The 22488-nt window shown below is 40.4% G+C and overlaps 1 protein-coding gene across 1 annotated transcript; it reads right to left on the reverse strand.

Moving 5' to 3' along the window:
* Positions 1–40: 40 nt before the first annotated feature.
* On the reverse strand, positions 41–21819 carry suclg1 (succinate-CoA ligase GDP/ADP-forming subunit alph). Its single transcript, XM_047579218.1, has 9 exons — positions 21659–21819; positions 19862–19962; positions 16111–16227; positions 15655–15867; positions 14884–14941; positions 14121–14204; positions 10787–10938; positions 5928–6116; positions 41–481 (listed from the first exon to the last, which is right to left on the reverse strand). Exons 1-9 carry the CDS (start codon positions 21690–21692, stop codon positions 455–457), a joined length of 975 nt encoding a protein of 324 aa, XP_047435174.1. The 5' UTR covers positions 21693–21819; the 3' UTR covers positions 41–454.
* Between the last annotated feature and the right edge of the window lie 669 nt (positions 21820–22488).

Genomic DNA, 22488 nt, shown 5'->3' on the forward strand with positions numbered 1-22488 from the left:
TTGTGACAAGAGAAAGTACAGACACAACACATCTGGAAAATGAAATGAGAAATACTTCTTATTCAGGTGGGCAGCCAGTGGATCGGGCAATGAAATACATCTTACAGCATGAGCATAACAGAATGAAACTGATCACTACGGCATACTTTCTTCAGCTGCACACACTGTGTGGAGGAAGGAAAAAAAACACACACACATAAACCACATCTAAAAAGCGACTACATTGTGTACAATTAGTTCTTTAGGAGGCCAGTGATGTTTTATTCTTTCCTTATGTGCAAGGTACATGTTCATGGCAGAAATTACAATATAAACACTGTATGTGCGCTTCGCAGTTGAAATGATCAGGGTGTTCAGACACTGCAGGGCATATCCACCTCCTGAATCCGGCTGCTCGTCTCAATTCTGGCGCGGGTGGGGGGGGGGTAAAAGGTCAGTTGCCTTCTCGCACAATTTACAACATCTTCCTCTTCTCAAACTCCTGCAGAGACGGACAACAGAGGGAAAAGAAAAGAAGCAACGTGAAATGAAGGGAGACAGAAAGACAGACGTGAATGATTTATTCATGCAGAATTCACACAGCTCTGTTTTGATCCCGAGTATCAGATCTGCTGTTGAGAGGGTGGGAACAAAGGCGGCCAAAGCTCTGGAGTGCCTGTTGTTTTTCCTGGAGAGTGCAAATCACGTAGCGCGTACGCGTCAGTACGTTCCAGTTGTCAACATTAAAACAGCTCACTCCTTGTGATTGATGGAGAAGGGGGGGGTGACACATCTGCAAACATCTGATTGATGCGAGGTTATAGTTGCTGTGTTTATCAGCACAGTCCAACCATGTGACTATAAATGAGAAAGCATTATGTTCGCCATTAAAAAGGACGCCGCTATTTACATATTCAATTTGGGAAATATCACACAAATCGTGGGATGATCGAATACGTCGTTCCCAGAGAATTTTCCCATTCCACAGGGGGAAAGTAACTTAATGCAAATGTCATTTATCAGCTCTGCAGAACACACAAGTGCTCATGCTCATGTCGGCCCATTCTTCCGGTGGCTTGTGGATGCCTGGAGATCTACTGCCACCTTGAGGAGGAAAAAAAAGTGCCCGTTTGAAAAATCTGAAATGCATGGGAGGCGATCCTGTCCTAACTTTTTTTTTTTTTTTTTTTTTGAGAAGGACGACATTTAGATGTGGGATGTAACCCGAAGAGTTGTGGCCTTGTTCACTAGATGTTTTTTTTTTGTCTTACAGATGAGGTTAGGTTAAAAGGGAGTGAAACAGGGTTCAGTAATTTGGGAGAAAGCTGTAGAGGAAATGAGAGGACAAAAAAAGGGTAATGGGATGGAAAGAGTGACAAGAATAAAGGTGGAGGAAGGGTGGCTTCTCTGGTCTATTTCAGCAGACACTAACTCAGGGGTTTGAGACAAGAACTGTGGCACCAAAGTAAAGAGAAGATCTATCGGTGATGGAGAGGGGGAAACAGTATTGTTTTGTGAAAGGGGGTCAGATCAAGTCAAGAGGAAAAGAGGGAGTAAAATGAGCAAAGTAGAGGATGCTACTCAAAAGTGACGGGTGAAAACAACCCTGGACTGAGAGTGAGGAGAGCAGAAGCAAACATGACGTGAAGGAAAAGCGCGACATTTACAAAGTAGCGATGACAACTCCGGGCCGTACAAGGAGATATACGAGGAGCGGCGGCATTGTAAATACGCTCCATGTGCCTCCTTCTACTGTTGGATTTATTACACAAATGTTGACATTGAACGTTTCTTTGTCTGCTCACATCCGTGCGCGCAGGCTTTTCTGGCGGTATCGAGCGGGACTAGATAATGCAGTCTGTGATTACACGTCCCAGATATTTTGTCAACAAGTAAAAGGTCATAATTATTCTACCTCGCATACGAATTAAGTCCTTCTCAGATAAACACAGATGAGTACGCTGAGATCTTGTCCTTGGATATTGTCGCAAGCGCTGCATATTTAATTTAGTCTTTGTGTTAGACACAGGGACCGACACAAAGACAAATTCCTCCACAAAGTTTAAACTTTTTTTTGTGGTTTCACGAGGGAGGTTTCTTGATTTGTGTTTCGTCCTTGTTTTCTCTCTCAGCTGAGGAAAAGATTATATAAATATCATCTGCAGTCGGGTCCATAAGTCTTTGTACACTTGAACAATAATGTGGCTGATGTAAAGCTGATGGGAGATTCAGGCGTAGATCGGATTTTATTCAAAGGGTTTAACAAGAACATCGCATTAACAATTTAGTAAATAAATCCATTTCTTAACACAGTCTCACACAGGACTGTGTGAGACTTCCACCGTAGTTCATCAACAGAAGCATCTGATTCTATCATTTGTCACACTGTCCTGAAGTAGATTACTATTTGAGGGTTATACTCTCAATAAATAGAAATATTTTTTAGCGTCATTTTGAAATGAATACTTAATACAGGAAGGCAGTTTAACTGCACAAGACCTTGTAGGAAATAAATGTAAATAAGAAAAACTATGGCTCAGTACAGCTAAAATGAAGCAGAACATTTGGGTGAAAAAAAAAATGATAATCAGAAATACTTAAGTCAGTGGTTCCCAATCTTTTTTCCTTAGAGTCCCCCCACTTGTATCTAAGAAAAGCAGGCGGGGGCCTAATTAATTTGATTAGCATTCCATTTACACGAAAAGCTGTAGATCATATTCTACAGCTTAATTGCAAAATTTACATCTTAACATTTAATATTAGTTATTATTACTTTTGTTATTATTTGTTTTTTCTTTATTTGCAGTTAGGACACACAAAACACCCGACAGCACAGCATGCACGTTACATGCAAACTTGGAGGAGAAATAATATTAATAATAATCACCATTTGCTGAACATTAAAATATGTTCAGCAGGTTTTTTCATTTATTTATTTTTTTTAAATTTGGAAGCAGTGATTTCTGAGTTTGACCACTCAAAGCTCATTTTTGATGAGATGCAGATGCAGCTGGATCTCAACCAAGCGTCCAAAGACCCACCCCCACTCTGCTTCTGATTGGCTGGTGGTGTTAGTTTGGAGAAGGAAAGCTGCCTTACTCTTATTGCATTGGAAGACGAACTCAACGGACTGCTCCAACCTGACAATACTCCACCTCAACTTTTTTTTTTTTTTTAGGTGAGCTCATATCAGACAAGTTTTGGCGCCCCCCCCTCTGGGGTTGGCAACCACTGTCCTATATGACACCAACACAAAACTGTCAAAATGCTAGAAATAGAAATGTTACAGTGGTAACAGTGGAGGGGACACCATCTTTCTGGTTTTCCATGTGATTTTATTTGTCATAGCTGGTGTGTGATGTGAATATTATTATTAGACATTTTACTGAAACCTCAACAACGTCCATCCTATGTTTTCAGCCATTTTTCATATAATATTCAAATCTGATTAATTATGAGCACGTAGCCACTTTCGTATGTAGCCGTTCATGCTGCAGAAAAGTCCTCCTCCCACTGAACAACTGGTGCTGGACTCATCGTTTTCTTTCCACACATAAAGCATTACATGTCTCCTTGCTTCTCTTAACATGTTATTGCTTCGATAGCGGCGGTCAATGAGATTAACAGAGACGCATGAACACAGCGTGCGGCAAAATGAGCGCCCGTACATCACGTTTTTCATCATTACACACAATGATTATGAATTAAACTTTGGGGGGAAAAAAGTCATGTAAATCTATATCAGCGTGCAGTAGTGCCAGCAGTGGTAATGAAAGTGTAAGATGATGAATGGGTGTAATACATGCTTTCACTTTTTATACATCTTGTTAACCGCGCTTCCCCAGAGATAAACTGAAATAAAGAAGCAGTAGCGCCAAGTCAGCCACTGTCAACGCAGCGTTTATTCATTTCTGCCTTTCTTTACAGTGCATTAAAAGTTCAATCTCAACCTTGCTACTCCCAGAGAGAAGGAAAAGAAAAGACGTTTCCAGGAAACCGACCTCACGTTTTATTCTGTGATGAAAAACCGTGCTACAAGTGGAAGAAATCTTGATCCAGTGTCTTCTTTTAAACTAAACTCTATTAACATTTTTTTTAATGAAGTGAAAAATTGGACCAAACAAATGTGTATCTGACCATTTAATGTTATTATATTTTTAATTCTCCAACATTGGCTACATTTATATGGACAATATTTCTTCAACCCAACTGAGGTCATTCTGATTAGAAATGTCCAACTAAACCTATTCATGGATGTTATATAAAGTGACCCCATTAAATGATGAGCTTTTACAAGCCCCAAAACATCAGTCAGAATATAACTTATATGTGTCACATGAGCAACAGAAGAAGTTGAGTTCAGTGCCTATTTACACTGTATGGAGGATGCAGATAAAAACGACTGAATTAATCATGGAGATTAGTCACTAATGTTTTAGTTTAAACCATCTATATAAAAGTTTATTGAAAACTACTTCTGATTAGTCCACAACAGGGCACATGAGACCTTTTTGTTGTGTTTCACCTATTATTAGTGGGATACTAGTGCCATAACTTTCAATAAGTTCAACTTAATGCAGGACTGACATATTATAATGCATGCGTTTTTACTAGTGTACCTAATAAACTGGCAAATGGGTGTATTTTTAGATCGTGTTTTTACAAGACATCATCTGGAAAATGTTAATTTGAGATGGAAGGTTTTTAAACTGCCTTTAAAGTGTGAGAATTAAAACAAACAAACAAACACATGTAACGTGTGAATGCTGTAACACATGTAACTGATCACAGTTACGTATGAGGAGGTGAAGGTGTTGAATGTAGCCTGAATGTGACAAACGTAACCCCAGATGCTCATTCATGGTCCAAATCTCACATCACATTAACATAATGAGAAGCGTATCTGATGGAGTGCTGAAATTGGATTATTTAATATTTAATTTAATTAAGCTTTGGCTATTAAAACTGAATGTGGTCCCGCGCACCCCAAAACAGTACAATTATTACATTATTATGATCAGTGCTAAAGGAAGTACTCACTTAAAAATTAAATTACCACAACACTTGGTTACACTTGAGCATTCAACACCTCAAGTAGTTAAGCTTAAGGATGTTAGTGTTTGCTGCAAATTATATTAGTATCAAAACTGAGTGAGTGATTAATGACTAATTAAAAGAGACACATTCTAAGGAAATCTGGCACCATCCAAGTGTTATTTATGTCTTTGGCTTTTTACCACTCACTAGGAGGTCAGAGGTTAATTTCATAATCTCAGCTATAATCTCTGGCAGTGGAGATATACAAGGACCAGCCATAACATTATGACCACCTTCCTAGTATTATGTAGGTCTCTCTTACGTTGTGAAGCAACAGCTACTTAGAGAAGTGAGAGGAGAACTGGAATCAATGATTGGAAGTTTGAGGATTACTTTGCTATGTTGGGAGGAAAAAAATAATAAGTGACAGGCTTCATTACAAAGGTATGATTCTTCTCTTCCATACGCTACGTACTCTACATCTATGAATAATGAGTTGAAGAGTTATTCCAACGTGAGTAACGGATGTGAAGCTGGAAGGAGAGCATTGACGAGCAACTAGTGTCATCGGTGCCCAAGTCCTGCAGATTTATTTAAATGTAGCCCTCAGCTTGATGAATTCATCTGGGAAGAATGGATTCAGACTTGGATACAAATTACATCTGTCAGAGTCTAAGGGTCCACATGTATCACTGTGTGCGGTTTATAAACTTATCCAATTTTCTACAATCAAAATGTGCAAAGCAATGAGTAGAGATATGGTACATATAAAGACACCACTACAAGACACACAACTACAAGAACCTTCAACAAGAAGAAACTTGAAAATGTACTTTAATGGTCACAACCCACTTCTGCTCATGAGCATTATCTTGGAGCCTTGGAATACCCACTTGGGACAAAGGACTCACCTTGGACATAGTGCTGCCCAGCTGAGCAGGGGACATGCTGACCACAACTCCAGCAGACTGGAGGGCTGCAATCTTCTCTTTGGCTCCACCCTTTCCGCCAGCGATGATGGCGCCTGCGTGCCCCATCCTACGCCCGGGGGGAGCGGTTAGTCCCGCGATGAAGGACACCACGGGCTTTGCATTAGCACCCTAGGAAATGGAAAAACCATGAGTGTAAACTGAGGTGACGACTGTTGGAGAAGGAGAACGAGCTCAAGGCAGAGTGTGACGTCTGAGCACCGTCAGCGAGACGACCAAGTTGGAAGAAAGGCAGCAAATCAAGGGAAGTGGGGGGGGGGGCTGCATAAAAACAGAGAATTAGCTTTCTGCACCTGCATTTTATTCATTCATTAGAAATTAAACACCCCATGTCCTCCCACTGCAGAGTCCCATGATAACAAGCTTGTCTAACCAGCCATCTCTGTCTCAGCTTGCATTATTAAAACAAAGGGTCAATCAAGCCATTTAATTGCATGGGCTGGTGTATGACCAGATAGGGTCTCAGGCTCCTGCCATTTCGTATCATCTCATTTCTGAAATGGTAATTAGTCATGCAGGCACTGATTAGCTCAGCGCCTGTCTACGCTGCTCGCTCATTGATGGATGTTATATTCAACAGTTAAGATCATTTCCAAGGTGAGGAGAGCTAATATTTCATCTTCAGCAATAACATCATAGCCAGAAAGAGGGACAGCGTTGGCGTGTGTGCGTGTGTGTGCGCACATACAGCAGCTAATATTTCATACTTAGGAATAACAGCGTAATTGCAGAGGACGGCTTAGGTAGACGGAGGCTGTGGCTCATCTGGCAGACTGCTCTCAGAGAGCGAATGTGGCATTTTTAACACGGCCAGGCCCTTCAAAGACAGACACTTTCTACTTCCATTTTACCTCCAAATTCAAACCCGACAACGGACAGGAACAAGATGGTGGCCACCAATATAAAAAGCGGATGATTTTTGCCTGTTAAAAAACCAGCAGGATGTACAGTCTATCAGCCAGGGACGTGTGGAGGACCTTGGCTGCAAATACCCCACTAACAAGACATTTAATGTTAACAGGAAGAAAGAGGGAGACCGTCACTTGAAAAGTGCTCTAAGTAAATTGAGAGCATCTGTTTTTATATGCGCAGAAAAATGTACGCACCAAACAAATTAGCACGCTCAGCAGTCAGGAGTCAAATCACGTGCAGGATAAACAAACCGAAGCATCCTCGTGGGAATCGAGTCTTAAATCTACCTCAAACGAAAGAGGTTTAATTACTCTATTAATCCCTGCCTCCACGGACACTAAATAACAATTCATACGAGGAGTGGAGTCATACAACTATCCGCCTTACCTGTCTTTTGTCTTTCTCTGTTAGCCGAACAGATTTATTACCTTAATTATGAGACCAATCGTGTGCCCTCCCTCCCTCCCTCTCCAACTTCTCATCTCTGTGTGCCAGCAGGGCCCCGTTCTATGGAGCACAAATATCCTGCTACAAAGTGAGGAATTGTATTCATAAGCTTCCAATTGAGACAATTATATGGCCTTATAAACACGACGGGGAGGCGGCAGGAGCAACTCGCATGTGTGTGTACACGACAACACTTTCCTAACCTCAGACACTGTTTTCGCCGAATTACAAGGGGTTTAGTTAAGGTCAGTGGAGACGGACTGGGCTAAAAGTCAAGAGGCTGAATTAGAAAAAAAACATGTAAACCTCCACGGTAGCTTAGGCTCCAAATACCCCGACCTACTTGATATGCATGAATCAAACTGTAACGTCTACGTGGAGCCTATTCCTGACTTCAGAAAGCCTTTGAGACCGTGGCAATGATAGGAAGACCTTTGATATGGGTGACATATTATTTTGGTGATAGCAAGTGTCACCACTTGATAGAGACTGAATGTTGAAATATGCCCTGCGTGATATAATCTGACAGCAGGGCCCAGTGGGAAGTTTAAGCTTATTTTCTTGAAATTTCCAGAAATAAGGCAGCGGCTGATGAACAGTGCAGTGCAGTAACTCGACTGCAACTCTGACGGATGCTGAAATCGATACCTCCTCACCTATTGGTATAATGTGTCTTTCTCAAATAGGGGCTCAATATATTTAATGCTGCATGACACAAATCAATCATGGCATCCGACCTTTAATTTCACCAAGCATTCGATACGGATCGAGTCCAGACCTGCAGAATTTGTCAAGTTAATGTGAAGTGCTGCGACTTTAAGGGAAAAAAAAACAAACAAACATGTTTTCTCAGTCATATTCTTACAATGAGTAATGTGCTCCACAACCACACACAATCTTCTGCCACAGTTATAACAGCATTGTGTAACTGAGAGGATATTTTACTCTTAATTTATATATTTACACTCGGACTAAAGCGGCTTTAATAGTCTCTGAACGACCCTCATTCAAAAATCGTTAACTTTTCTCATAAAAACTCAAAAGTTTTTTTCACCCCATTAGCTACATTCCCTCTTTCTGATCTGTGTGCTGGTGGTAACTTTTTAATTATGACCACCTTCCTAATATTGTGTAGGTCTCTGAAACAGTTGTGACTCATTAGAGGATGGACATGGTCCTTCTGAATGTGTCCTGTCTGTTATTAGTGAATTTGGAGGCCAGGTCAACAACCTTTGCTGTTATTAATTTTTTAAAAAAAATTTTTTTTAGTTCTTCCTAAACCGTTTTTGTGTGTGTACATGTCTAAGCAACATCCACATGAATGCCAGGTCTAAATGTTAATATGGTCAATGTTATTTAGTTTCCCTGTCAGAGGAACGCTACTGTTTAAATGCTAAATGCTACCTTGTAAAAATGTAATATAAAAATGCCCCAACAACTGTACATAGTTTGGAACCACCACTTCTCAGCTCTGTTGCACAGAAATGCATGTTACTCCAGTCTTAAAAATATATGTGACCACTCTTCCATTTGCACTGCTCTTACTGCTGCAGAGGATGAATAAACTATCACTCTATTCTATTCTTCTTGTGGTTTTAATGTTGTGGCTGATCAGTGTAGGTAGATATTAGGCCTCAAAGGGAGGTGTGTTCAGTGGCATGCCTGGTTTGAGTGACGTCTCAGATCTGAAGCGAACGATAAGCTGCTCTGACTCACCCCTTGCTCCACCCCAGCACCTCCCTCTCACCAACATGTGGTCACTTCTGGTTCCCAAAAAACAAGTTGCCGCATAAAAAGATGCCACTTTCTATTCTTAGTCTCTTCCCTGCAATGAGTGGATTCTCACCCCCCAGTTAAAAGCCATCAGCTCTGCACTGATATAAATGGAGCGGCCCCAAATGGCCGGCCACCATAATGCAACGCAATTATCCAAACAGCAGCATTATATTCAGACATTTTGACTTCTACTTCAATCCCTCATCACACTTACTTTGTTGTTTATTCTGCTCCTAGTTTTTGTCTTATCTTATATAACTTTAAATTGCCTGCTCTTTACACAGTTGAGACGTGTCACAGTTTCAAGTCACTGCTGCTGCACCTGTACATTAAGCCCGTGACAAACAAAAGCCTTGATGGGTAGGGAGGTTATTTTGTTTACGTTTTATCCAAAAGCGTGTGACAAGTGCGTCACGTTACTGTCCTTTTCAATAAAAACTGTCACGGTGGCTGTCAAGTTCAGTTAACTTAAAATGTTTTACAAAGATTACAGAAGCGTGCTGAGGTGTCGCTGCTGTGACGCACGTTGTCATTTTCAAGGACATTATTCTGTCGCCGTTCTTCATGAATTTACCTGGATTATTTTATATTTAGCCACGACTTATTACGTTTATAAAGAAACGATTTGAAATCAAGTTTTGAAGACCTTCTGACATGAAAGATCCATTATTAATTCAGAGATTTCGCCGAGCTTGTGTGCTGCTCATTTCTACACACTGGGCTTCGCATTAACATGATATTCATTCCAGGGAGCAGCCCTGTGTTAGTGAATCACTGACTTGAATTCAAATGTATTCAAAAAAAAAAAAATGTCTCAAGACATCTCTGTATTGTTCCTGACTGTTAATAAGGTCCAAGAATACCTTTAATGTACCATGTTCTACACAATTGACTTTCACTGGGAGATCTACAGCTCACTCCTGCACTCTGCCGTGGTTTGTCGCGCACGTGTTTCATGTGTTTCGAACTGTCCCTTGCCATCATGACTGCAGGGGGGTGGCGGGTGTTTGTACTTTATTTATTGAGTGAGAGAAGTTATTCTCCTGAGACGCCAGCGAGAGATTTGCATGCATTAGAGAAGCTGAGGGCAAATCAAATCCATTTCTCAGCTCAAGAGCACCAAAGGCACGTACGCAGAAACAAACGCGTTCACATTGGGAATGTAACAGGCTGAGAGTAATCTGCAGGCAGCACAATGCAGAGCTGAGTCCTGCTCGAGTTAAGATGCGTCCAGTCTGGATAAGAAAATCATCAGCCTACAGCTCCTTATCACATGTAGACATCATAAAAGGTTCATAAACAATGCTGGTTTGTAGAACACTTCCCATGAATCACTGTGATCCCAGCTGCCAGGCTTTATCGCGATCATACAAATCACATGGACGCAGAAAAATAAGAGCGCGAGAGGCTAAGGCAGGGATCAGAAAGCAAAGGGACGCTCTTAGCTCTGTCTTGTTCCTGATGTGCGATGATTTCCACTGTTCTCTCGAGGTGACATGTTTGAAAGAGCATAACTGAAAGCTAATTCAGAAGAAGGACACAGTTCTCACATGAGCAGATGCATATGCGGAGGTGTAGCACTTCATGAGAGGACACTCGAGGAGAGTGAAGCCAAAGAAAGGGTGTTCAGTGTGTTGCTTCCTTACAGTGTTGTGCTCTTTCAGGTATTCGGCTGCATTCTCCTCTGCATTCCCTCCGATTTCTCCGATCAGGATGATGCCCTCCGTTTTGGGATCTTTCAGGAACACCTCCAGACAGTCTATGAAGTTTGTGCCATTAAACGGATCCCCGCCGATACCTTGCAGGAGACAAAGCAAACACTGGTTTTATATTCAACAGTTTCAAAAGATAATCCCTGTGAATATTTGAGGATCACTTGGCTGCTCAGCCCGAGTCAAACAAGGACGAGGTGGAAGCAAACTCTACGACAGTAGAATATGACAATGGCTGCTTTTATATGGACTCCAGTATCCTGCTTATGGTCAGACTGAACCATTACATTTTCATGTGTGTGCATGTAAACATATGATTTCAGGAATCTGGATAAGTTTACACTAGGCCTGTTTGCCCATGTTGGCCTACGTACATATGCTGAGTATGTGTCATTAATGGTGGTTTATGATGTAAAAGTCCCATATGTCTACTTTGTTCCCATTTTAAGATGAATTACACTTATGGCTCATTTAATGTCCTGCGGGATGCCATAACCTTCACATGTAGCCTATGCGATGCTAGCCATTTATATTAGTCTGGCTGGCTCTGTAAACATTATGCAGCTCTGTGTCTTTTTGTTTCTACTTACTTCCTCTACTTTTGGCAAATTTCTACAACGATGAGTCACACAGATCTCACAACCTCCTCAGTTAACCTCTCCCTGATCTGTTCCATCTTTATTGACTCAAAACAATCCATCTGAAATTTGTGGAGATGGCGAAGCAGCCGGAAATACTAAAGTGGAAACAAGCTAGTATCAAGTGGACCAATCACAGGTCTTGTGGTCTGCGTTGCTGCGGTGCGTTGTTACATTTCCGAGGAGTTGCACGTCAAGCTACGACCCTGGGTCTGTGTAGGGTGCAGGCTATTTCTGTAGCTACGTAGTTGGTCTTTTGGTTGTTTGTCTCCGCGAGGGACCGGAGGATACTGGATAAACTGCTCTCCATCACAGACAACCCATCCCATCCACTACACCAAACATTAGAGGGTCAGAGGAGCTCACTCTCCAGCAGAATGATTCAGCTCCGCTTCCATAGTGAACGCTACAGAACTTCTCTAATTCCCTACTCTATCCAGCTGTATAACAGCTCATCTTTTTGTAACAATTAAGCTACTTTGACCAATTAATTTCCCTTGTGGATCATTAAAGTCTGTCTAAGTCTAAGGATTATGAATTCAAAACCATGTTTTTAGCAAGAAACTTTTACAAAACATAAAGTTTGTTTCACCGACTCCCAATAAAAACATTCACCTCTTCAGCTACTAAATGCTGCTAGTCACCAGCTTTGTCAGTCTGATGCACCATCTGAGCGTTCCTCTCTCTAGCATTACTCTAATAATTAGATTAATTGCTAAATCAGAACCCAAATGGTTCATTTACTGACCTCACCCCACCAGAAGAGATATGTCTGATTTAGGATTTATCAATAGTTCTGAAAGGCTTATGTTATTTTAACTGAACCCATTGATGATCTGTTGAATTTGAAAATGAGATTTATTTTTCCCAACTCTTTTGACATGCGCTGCAAGTGGAAACCACTTTACGACAGCTATGACTGCAAAGTTAAAGAAGACAAAGAGAAGCTCCACAGAGTGACTGCAGAATCATTTCAGAGACAGGTTGTCAGAGATTAAGTTAGTCTGAACTGGATATTTATAGGAACACTATTCTACGCCATTTTTCAGTTTTACTTTAAACGTCCTGAACCACCTTCATCTCTGCATGGTAGTTTAATGATGCATTTCTTTCCATCTCCGAGGAACATGACTTTTGCAAACCACTAGGGTGTCATAATCATTTTCAAGAATAATTTCCACTAGGATCTATAAAAGCATGGTCAAACCTCCACAAGAGAAATATGCACAGACAAAATGTCACCTAAATTTATATTCATACCATTAAAAAACCTGGCAACACGGGGAAGAAAAAAAAAGTACATGAATAATAATCTAAGAGAACCACATTACCAGCAACAAAGATGACAGTGATATTAAATATTGTATTAACTGTAATTTGCTGAAGCCCCTAGGTCATACTCTGAAGAAGTCACTAGCAGAACCACCAATAAACCCCCTTAATGAACTCTACAATATTTAATACTGTTGCAGCGCTGGCTTTATGAAGTCTGGCTGGGGGATACTCCATAATTAAAATGTCTAAATAATAATGAAGCCAAGTTGTTTTTCATTTAATTTGGGTGTCCAAACACTTCCTTAATATCGATTTTCTGGTGGTAAATAAGTTGGCCAAAAGAGTTTGTTTTCCTAAAACATTTGGTGTACGAAATGTCCATATGTTCTGGTAAATTTTTAACAGGCGCAGCTGATAGCAACAGTTTATACAGCTGCATCCAGGACGGACACAGACATGCTGATCTTTTCAGCGACAGTGACGGTAAGAAGCAATATATACATGAATTAATAACGTCTGAGTTATTAAACGCAATTAACAACGTGGTTGCATACAATGTCACGGTTCAAATTTTGACGCTCCGTGCGTTGCTAATTAAAGCAGCAACTTATTACAAAGACAAGCTCGTGAGTGGTTTATTCTAGGAAGAAAGGCGGGATGAGAAACAGATGGGCAGATAACGGAGAAGTCTAAGTGTACTTAGGGTTTAAAGTAAATGTTGAATTAATTGCAAAATGATTGTCTGATCTTCAGTATGTGTAAAAATTATAAAGACACCTGAATAAATGCTCAAGGAGAATCCCGTTAAATCAAAGGAGATCAGGAAACCATTTCTTAAGCACAGCACTCCGAGGTTCTTCCAGCTTCAGATTTTTATTGCACAGTCACATGTTGTCTGCTTTTCTTTTTCATGAAATAGTCATGGATCAGAAATGAAAAACATTATCCTTACGACTGTCAGAAGAAAGTCTTTGAAAATAGGCACACGAAGTTTCTACGTCCCTCTGAGCCACTCAATGGGTCTGTTCAATCTCTCAAGGGCTCTTCAAAGACAGCAGAGCCTTTAATGCTCAGACTTGAGACAAATAGGCTTGCAAAGTTGGAAAGTGGCTTTACAACACAAAAAAAATCACAGCTATTCGCTGAAACGTATTTGCATGTGATGGGGTTTCAGCACAAGGTGAACTTGGTAGATCACCTTGTGACGTGTGCATCCAGTGAGACGTTCAGAGATTAAAACCTGGTTTTTTATCAGTGACGTTTTAGGTCTTGCTGTCATTCAAAGCGAGGCTCAAATTAAACGAGTTTGAGATGCTGAGCGCTTTTCAATGTGTTAAAAGTTAGAAGTAGCTTACCAACACAGAGTGACTGGCCCAGGCCGACTTGAGTAGTTTGGTGCACAGCTTCATACGTCAGGGTACCCGATCTGGAGACGATACCTGAAAGAAAGTTTTGAAAATAATCTAGTCAGGCGCTACGGTCCTCAATGCAGGGGCGCAGGTTTGAGCCCAGCCTGTGTGAGACCCCCTCTCTCACCCATAACTTCCTGTTTCTCTCTATCAAAACCCCCCTAAAATAACTTAATGTGTTCATTTTTATATTTAGGAAAAAAAAAAAACGCACAAAAACAATTCAGTCATGCGTAAAAAAAAAAAAACATATAAAGCTGTTACTTTCAGTCCAATTCTGACTTAATCATTCCTTCATGACAGCAAAAACAAAGCAGATCACTATGATAACAGAGTTCTGTAACATCTGTTCTGTCTTTACTCTGGTAACGATGACAGTCGATTTACTATAAAACAGACTTCCTGTAAAGGTTCGCTGGCCAACAGCAGCAGCACACGCTGCTTATCAAGCTGTCGGCAGCAGAAGTTATATCCAGGATTTAAGTACAGAGCTGCAGAAAAAAAAAGTTCAATTTGGAAAGCAAAAGTATGGAGTTTTTATCTTTCTGTTCCTCCAGCCGCTTAAAAGTCTGAGTCAGCAGGTGAATTTTTGTTGTCACTCAGCCTCAATACTCTGAATGAAAACAACCTTCAGTATTTACACTGAACCAATAATTTTATATATAACTCAACTGTTCGGTTGTGATTTTTTATTCACACACAATCTCACCAATTCTTCCTTTCTTGTGAATGTGGCCGGGCATGATGCCAATCTTGCATTCTCCAGGCTATAAAAAAAAAAAAAGAAAAAAGATGCAGTTTAATTTAGATAAATAACAATTCTGTGACTTGCTCAAGATGGTGATTATTGAGTTAAATGTCACTATATACAATTATAAACATGGCACCATTAGCTTAAACTTTAAACTCAGTTCCCAGGATGACAAACCAAGAACCACGATACTCTTCTACTGCCAAGGTTACACATTCAAGGAATCTTAACACAAACAGTTGCAATGACAAACACAGTAGTTGAGATAATAAACTAGACGGGAAGATTTACAATAAGAAGATATGAATGTATATATGTAAGTATATATTCATTTTTAAAATAAACTGTCCAAAGATGTGCAGAGTGTAAATAATGGAATCAACAATTGCTCACTTTATGAAATATTCGACAAATTGTTCAGTGTGTGAAGTCAACAGTCCGGAAAAATGCAGAGTTAATGAAACACAGACGATGAGACTTTAAAGCGTTAAAGTGTGACGTTAAACTGATTCTTTACTCGTCGTTTTTCTGTTTCAAAAACATCTAAAGCACAAACCTGTGTTATCAACCTCCAACACACGATGCATCCGACTAAAACACAATCTCTTAAATCTCAATTACACACTGACCCGTGAGAGCAAATTAGTTCTTTCGACCCTCGCAGCCATAAAGGAAAACAGAAAACGTGTGTGTGTGTGTGTGTGTGTGTGTGTGTGCGTGCAGGCTTACGTTGATGACTCCTGGGCAGTTGGGGCCTATGAGGCGGGTGGTCCCCTGGCGCATCAGCTTATGTTTGACCCTCACCATGTCCTGCTGGGGGATGCCCTCGGTGATGCACACCGCCAGGGGCATCTCGGCGTCGATGGCCTCGATGATGGCCGCCGCCGCGAACGGAGGGGGTACATAAATCACAGTGGCATCTGCCCCTGTGCCCTCCCTCGCCTGAGGTGAGGAACAGGAAAGAGGAAAGGTGGTGCAATAAAAAAAAAAAAAAAGAAAAAGAAAAATTAGACAGAAAATTCTAAAGTTATGAAATAGTGCCACCTAATGTTTCATCTAAAATAATCCTCTGTGAATGATCACAGGATGTTTGCTGCAGATCTGACCAAAACTACATCTTTTAATCCTAGTTCTTAAACATATTTACAGTTAAACAGGCTTAACCCATGACGGAGTCGCACATACCTCCTTGACTGAGTTGAAGACCGGCAGGCCAAGGTGCGTCTTCCCGCCCTTACCAGGGGAAACTCCTCCGACTAACTGGGAGCCATAATCAAGCGACTGCTGACTGTGAAACGTCCCCTGTGAAGCGAAGATATAGAGAGTTTGTGTGTATAATGAAGTGGAGCGCAGCCACGTCTACAGCGCCAATGCTGAGATACGATCGCAAACAGGAGGGGAAGCAGGGCACACGCCACCGTCCAGGATTGATCACTTGCGTCTGCCCAGCAGAGAGATGGATACAGGAGTGAGGCCGTAGTCTGGTGGCGGGTGAAGCTACCGGTAAATATATTCAATGGGAGGGAGTCGGGAGCGTTCTCGGCGAATAAATAATGATGTCGGCTTAGTTTAATCTCGTTGCAGAGGATTTGAAAAACAAGTCAAAATTCTCCGGCACTGACTGCGAAATATCTCCCAAGAACCAGAGTTTACAAATACATTTCACATGCTGTCACTTCACGGTGGGCCACAGAGAAGCGCGTCATGGCTGAGCTGCCACGGTTGATGCTTTTTATTCAGCTCGCTTGCTTCAATCCAAGTTGTAGCAGCACATAAATTATATGGAGTTTCGTCGGTTTTACGTTTTGCTTGCACGTGTCGGGTTGAGCACAAATACAGAAAAAGGTTATTATTCAGTTCACTATTAACACAAACCCAACGCTGACTGGAAGCTGCAGCTTTAATTAAAGACAATTGGCATAAAAAGTGTAAACATCCCTGTGATTAGGTTTTATTTTCACACTTATTTTAAAAAAATGAAAACTTAAGCAACAACAATGAAAACCAATTTAAAACATTTGGGAGAAAATATGATATCTTTTATAAATACATGAGTCTTATATTCATTGTACATGGACCCTTATTTGAATAAAGAGTCGTCTCTTCTACATAACACAATATCAACCAATGCTGGAGCTTTGTGGCAGCCTTAAAAACGTCCCGCTGGGTGTGGCCACTGCAGTCAAGGAGTGTTGTCGCTAAAGTGAGTGGGTGTCGGGTCAGCAGCAATGTTTAGATAGTGACTCTGAATGTGGTTTGGTTGTTGGTACCAGACGGGCTGGTCTGAGTATTTCAGAAACTGCTGATCTACTGAGATTTTCACACACAACCATCTCTAGGGTTTAACAGAGAATGGCCCCAAAAAGAGAAAATATCCAGCAGTTGCTACTTCCAGCAGGATAATGCACCATGTCACAAAGCTCGTATCATCTCAAACTGGTTTTCTTGAACATGACAATGAGTTCACTGTGCTCCAATGGCCTCCACAGTCACCAGATCTCAGTCCAATAGACCATCACCTTTGTGATGTGGTGGAACGGGAGATTCTCACCATAGATGTTCAGACAACAAATTTACAGCAGCTGTGTGATGTTATCATGTCAATTTGGACCAAAATCTCACCTCTCAACACCTTGTTGAAAGTATGTCACAAAGAATTAAGGCAGTTGTGAAGGCAAAAGGGGATCCAACCTTTTACTAGCAAGGTGTACCTAATAAAGTGGCCATCGAGTGCATATCTGAGACAGTGGCCTGACCATTGAAGCAGTTTAGTCTATGTGGAACAACACTGTTGATTGTACCACAGACTCACCAAACACACTCTGAATACAGTCCCTGAGACATATGAGGAAATGTCTGCTGCCAGATAATGACAGATACATATGTGACATTCATTACGTTGCAGTAGAACAAGATTCATTTTAGTGACCTTTGAGAGATTTAAGGGAACAGAGTGGAAACCGCATGAGAACATTAGCAGGAGCTGGTGAAGCGGAGGATAACGGTGCCTACAATCTTGCTCAAATGTTACCACTTGCTGTTTGTACAAATGTCACCATCAGGGCTCATTTGAAATGGAAATAAACAAAACAGCAGTAACAGTAAAGGGACGAGATCGTGTTTTGAGAAGTATTATTGTAAGACTGAATCCCAATTGTATTTTCTCGGAAAATTAGTGCATCAAGTCGACCCAAAGGGATTTTCTGCTGAACAAACCCAATCAGTCCGTAGTCAGTTAATTATTACTGAAGATGCTGAAACAACGTAGATAAAGCAGCGAGGATCGTGACTGTAAGTCCTAATAAAAGACCCTAATGTAAAAATGATAACCAGCCTATTAAGAGGAATTAGAAGCTATGAATCAGCACTTTTTCTCCATTTGTAATAAACTCCTTCACCCTGCTAACTTTGCTGTTTCAGACAGTCATTACTACCCTAAATGTTGGGACAATAATTTTGAAAAACGGTTTGCTTATCAAGCCAGGGAGACACAACGACGTGCACTCAATAGCACTCGCTTCATTCCTCATCCTTTTCTAATTACCCGGAGTGTTCACTGGAACTATATTTAACAACCTTTTATTATGTTGGGGAGAAAATGGAAGATGAAAAATGGAATATGAGTAAGGACAGAGGGGGGACATAAATCTGTAAGGTCCATGTTTCTGGCTTGTTGAACAGCTTTGCCAAGAGTTTTTATTCTCCTTGAGTGGACACGGAACAAAGATAATCACCTGAGCTACTTTAAGCTCAAAAAAATGACTCAAATCAACAAACTGCATTAAAGCCCTATTATTACTGACCAAACTAATGACTAAGGCCCTATTCACAGGGGATTAGTTTTACCTGAGGACGACCTGTGATTCAGATGTGAGCCCCTACGTCTATTTTTCATGTGGCACCTACACACGGGATAAACAAACTGTGTTTTACTCAAATTTACGTTGCATTTACGTTCCGTAGTTGTGGCTTTAGTGGTGCTACTTTCCACCTCAATACACTGCATGTCAGAGACATTTTAATTACTCTGCCCATTATAATGGATGATAGAAATATTCTTTTGATAATATTGATCCCGGGGAAGGAATTACCAATGACCTGTCAGTATTTATATCAGACTCACCTTTGTAGATGAACACATTAATGGTTGATTTAATTATTTCATCCGTCTAAACAGGTGAATAGTTCAGCATCATCTTGACTTTGCGCTGTTACTTCTGTCCAAACTTTGAATTATCCTTCATAATTTGTAACTGACAAGAGGCAGAAAAATGATGTTGATTCGCAGTGGATAACTATTATAAGAGGACGTCTGTGTTATGAGAATTATAGTAGGTAGTCTGCAGTGTCATTTTTACTGTAAAAATCACGGACATAGATAACTTTCACGGGATTAAGATCACAGACAACATCTGTGATTATAAGAAATTACCGGAGGTACCCAAGTAAAACTAATCCCATGCGAAAAAAAAAAAAAATTCCAAGCGGCCAAGCAACAGTTGGATTATATCACCAGCAAAACTTTTAGTCTAGTCTGGACTTTATTAAAAACACTTTTACACTTTGCCTAAATCGTACTTCAAATTCATGTCTTAAATAAATAAATAAATACTGTAGATCTGTACTCAGTTACTCAGCCATTTCCATTGTAAGGGGGTCGAGCAAGAATTGCGGAGAGTAAAAATTAAATTAACTATAATTGACATTATATTATTTTGACACAATTTACATAATTTTAAAAAATTGCTGCACCACAGGTAGGTGGAAACAAAGTCCTGAAAAACTTTTCTAAGCTCTACTTTCTGGTAATCTCAGCCACACAAGATTTTGAAACACAAAACCATGAGGAAGTGTGTGAACAGTAAGGAAAAACTGAGATTTCACAACAAGATTACAGTAATCTAAAGTGAAACATTACAAAGTTGTCAGTACAAACCTGCTTCCCCGTGAAACCTTGGCAGATGACCTTTGTGTCCTTAGTGATGTAGAGGTTCTTTCTTGAACCCGTATAACAATGCCTGACTCCACTCTGCTGCACTAAAGGGGAAAAAAGGAGAGATTGTTGCGAGGTCAATAATAAAGCTATTACATACACGGGAGACACATAAGTAATGTTAACAATACGAAAGCTCTTTCTTTCTACAGCGAACAATGAAAGGTTAAATGTGAATTCCCTTTCCCTTAAAGATATTAACCTCTGCAGTTTAAAGCCTGCAGCTTTTCATTGACAAACTCTCTGCTGCTTTGCTTTCTGTCTTCCATGGTTGCTGAGCAACAAGGCCTTGACTTCTCACTTTAACAATACTATGAAGCACTTTCAATATATTTACGCAGACAAGGTTTTCTAAACGTGACTTGCCAGGAAGTGATGTACTTTAATAAACTATGTGTAAAACAGGATGTTCAGCAGGAGCTCCCATGTGTAGTACAGTAGCAGACAGCTGTTGTTAAATCCTCGGCTAAGACACAATAAGCAGATCACAGAGCAACTGGGTGTCCTTCAAGTTGTCCGTCTCCTGTGAGACAAGCGATCAGAAAAATACCGGGGGTGTTACGTAACAACATGCCACAGTGTTACAAGTATCAGTAAGAAGCATGACGCACAACAACTGCTCAGACGTGTTCATGTTTTCAACATATATATATATTCAGATTAATAAAAGATATGATTCAAACTGTTTGTTGACCCGTTATTCAGTCAAGAGAAATCAAACCAACACAAAAATGATCAAATGAATTAATGTTTTTTAAACCTACTGAGTAAATACCAAACATTTGCCTGTTCCAAGTTTTCAAACGGTATCCAGGGCTCTGGGAACTTGTATTGGTCTTTTCTCCATCCTGCTTTCTGACATTTTGTATCATGAATTAATAATAACAAAGAAACATTTGCTGCAAGGTTCATTCAGATGTTTCTGCAAAGAACAAAGACGATATGACACCGAGACCCTGACAAACTGGTCACTTCACTGATTTGAACCAATGGCCACGGACAAAAACTGCAGACTATTAATAACAAGGTCAAAGTTCAAAAGTTGAACGGCTACAAGGGAGCTTGACATGATCCTCGAGGTGAAAATGTTGTTTCAGACTACGTTCAACAAAGAAACATATTCTGGCTTAACATTTTGATCAATGCCTGAACAGGAGAATATATACTAGCAGGAAACAAAGGACCAGCAGCCAAATTACTGAACTTTGGTCTGCCTTCATAGCCCTAGACAGAGGAACAAAGTTCAGTTGCCTACCTGAGCTAAACGTCTTAGCAAACTGACAGTTGCCAAATTCACATTGTCTCATCTTACCAACTACACTCTAAAGAAATAGCTTTAACTCCATTTACTTATAAGCATGTAATGTGCAAGCATGTGATGCCTGCAAACAAAGTGACAGCTAATATAGCCTGCACCCAAACACTGTTGGGTGAAGGCTAAATATAACAACCTCTTACAAACTGGCTATTAAAAAGGCAAAATTTCAGTAAGGAGGACATGCAAGGTCAAAGGTCAAACCCCTACCAGCTCGACCGGCTGAAGTTACTGTCAGCACCCCTACGAGCTAATGAAGCGGACTAGCATGGGAGCTAAGCAACAGCCAACCAAGGGGAGCTTTCAGTGCAGGACTGCGTGACCCTGCAATGCTCAGACCTAGCGGCTATACTCGTGTTACAAAAACTAAAATATTACAAAACACATTTCAAGTTGTCAAAACCACTGTTTGTCAAAATACTTACAAAGCAGCTTGGCAAACAACCTGCTGTGAGACATCTTCGGTCATTCACCAATGACACCCAAGGCTAAGGACCCCACTCGCTCCCGGATTTTGGCTGCCTACAAATATGCCCGCGAGATCCGGGTTATTTTAGGATGGCTCAAAAACACGTCTCGTATTTCAAAGTGAACGTCGATTTTTCCTTGTTAATTGATAGTCAAGCACTGGCTATTTTATGCGCTCTTGGTTAAGGTGATATTAAACGGACTACGACTTATAATGATTCCAGGCGAAGTTGTAGGATGCTTTGAGTAACAAAGAACTATGGGTAATGAAGTTCTCCACGGAGTATTTGAAAGAAGCCAATGTCAGCACTAGATGGCGCGTAAATCCCATTGAAGAGTTCAGTTGGAGTGAATAAAATTCTTCTAATTCGGGAAGAAATATGACTCACAGTGCTGAAGTTTGCATTTCTCTGAGAATTCAATATTAAATATACTTAATTTGATAATACCATAAACAATAATGTATACTGCTGAGTTAAAAACAAGAAAACAACAGTTTTGATGATGATATATATATATATATATATACTGACTGACTATCAATGATATATATATCATTGATAGTCAGTCAGTGATGGCGTAGGCCCATTATAGAAATTTGAATAGCTTTTTTTTTCATGGTATTCATTCATGAGCATAATTAATACTGTGGTCAGACTTGAAAAACAAACTAGAACACGTTACATATTCAAATACTGTGCTATCATTAGGAACATAATTAATTAACAGTAATGTTAAATTATTAAAAGCAGCAAGATGCAGTTACAAAGATATTATAGAAAACCTT

This window comes from Mugil cephalus, chromosome 2 (genome assembly GCF_022458985.1).
Source record: "Mugil cephalus isolate CIBA_MC_2020 chromosome 2, CIBA_Mcephalus_1.1, whole genome shotgun sequence".
Taxonomy (NCBI): Eukaryota; Metazoa; Chordata; class Actinopteri; order Mugiliformes; family Mugilidae; genus Mugil; species Mugil cephalus.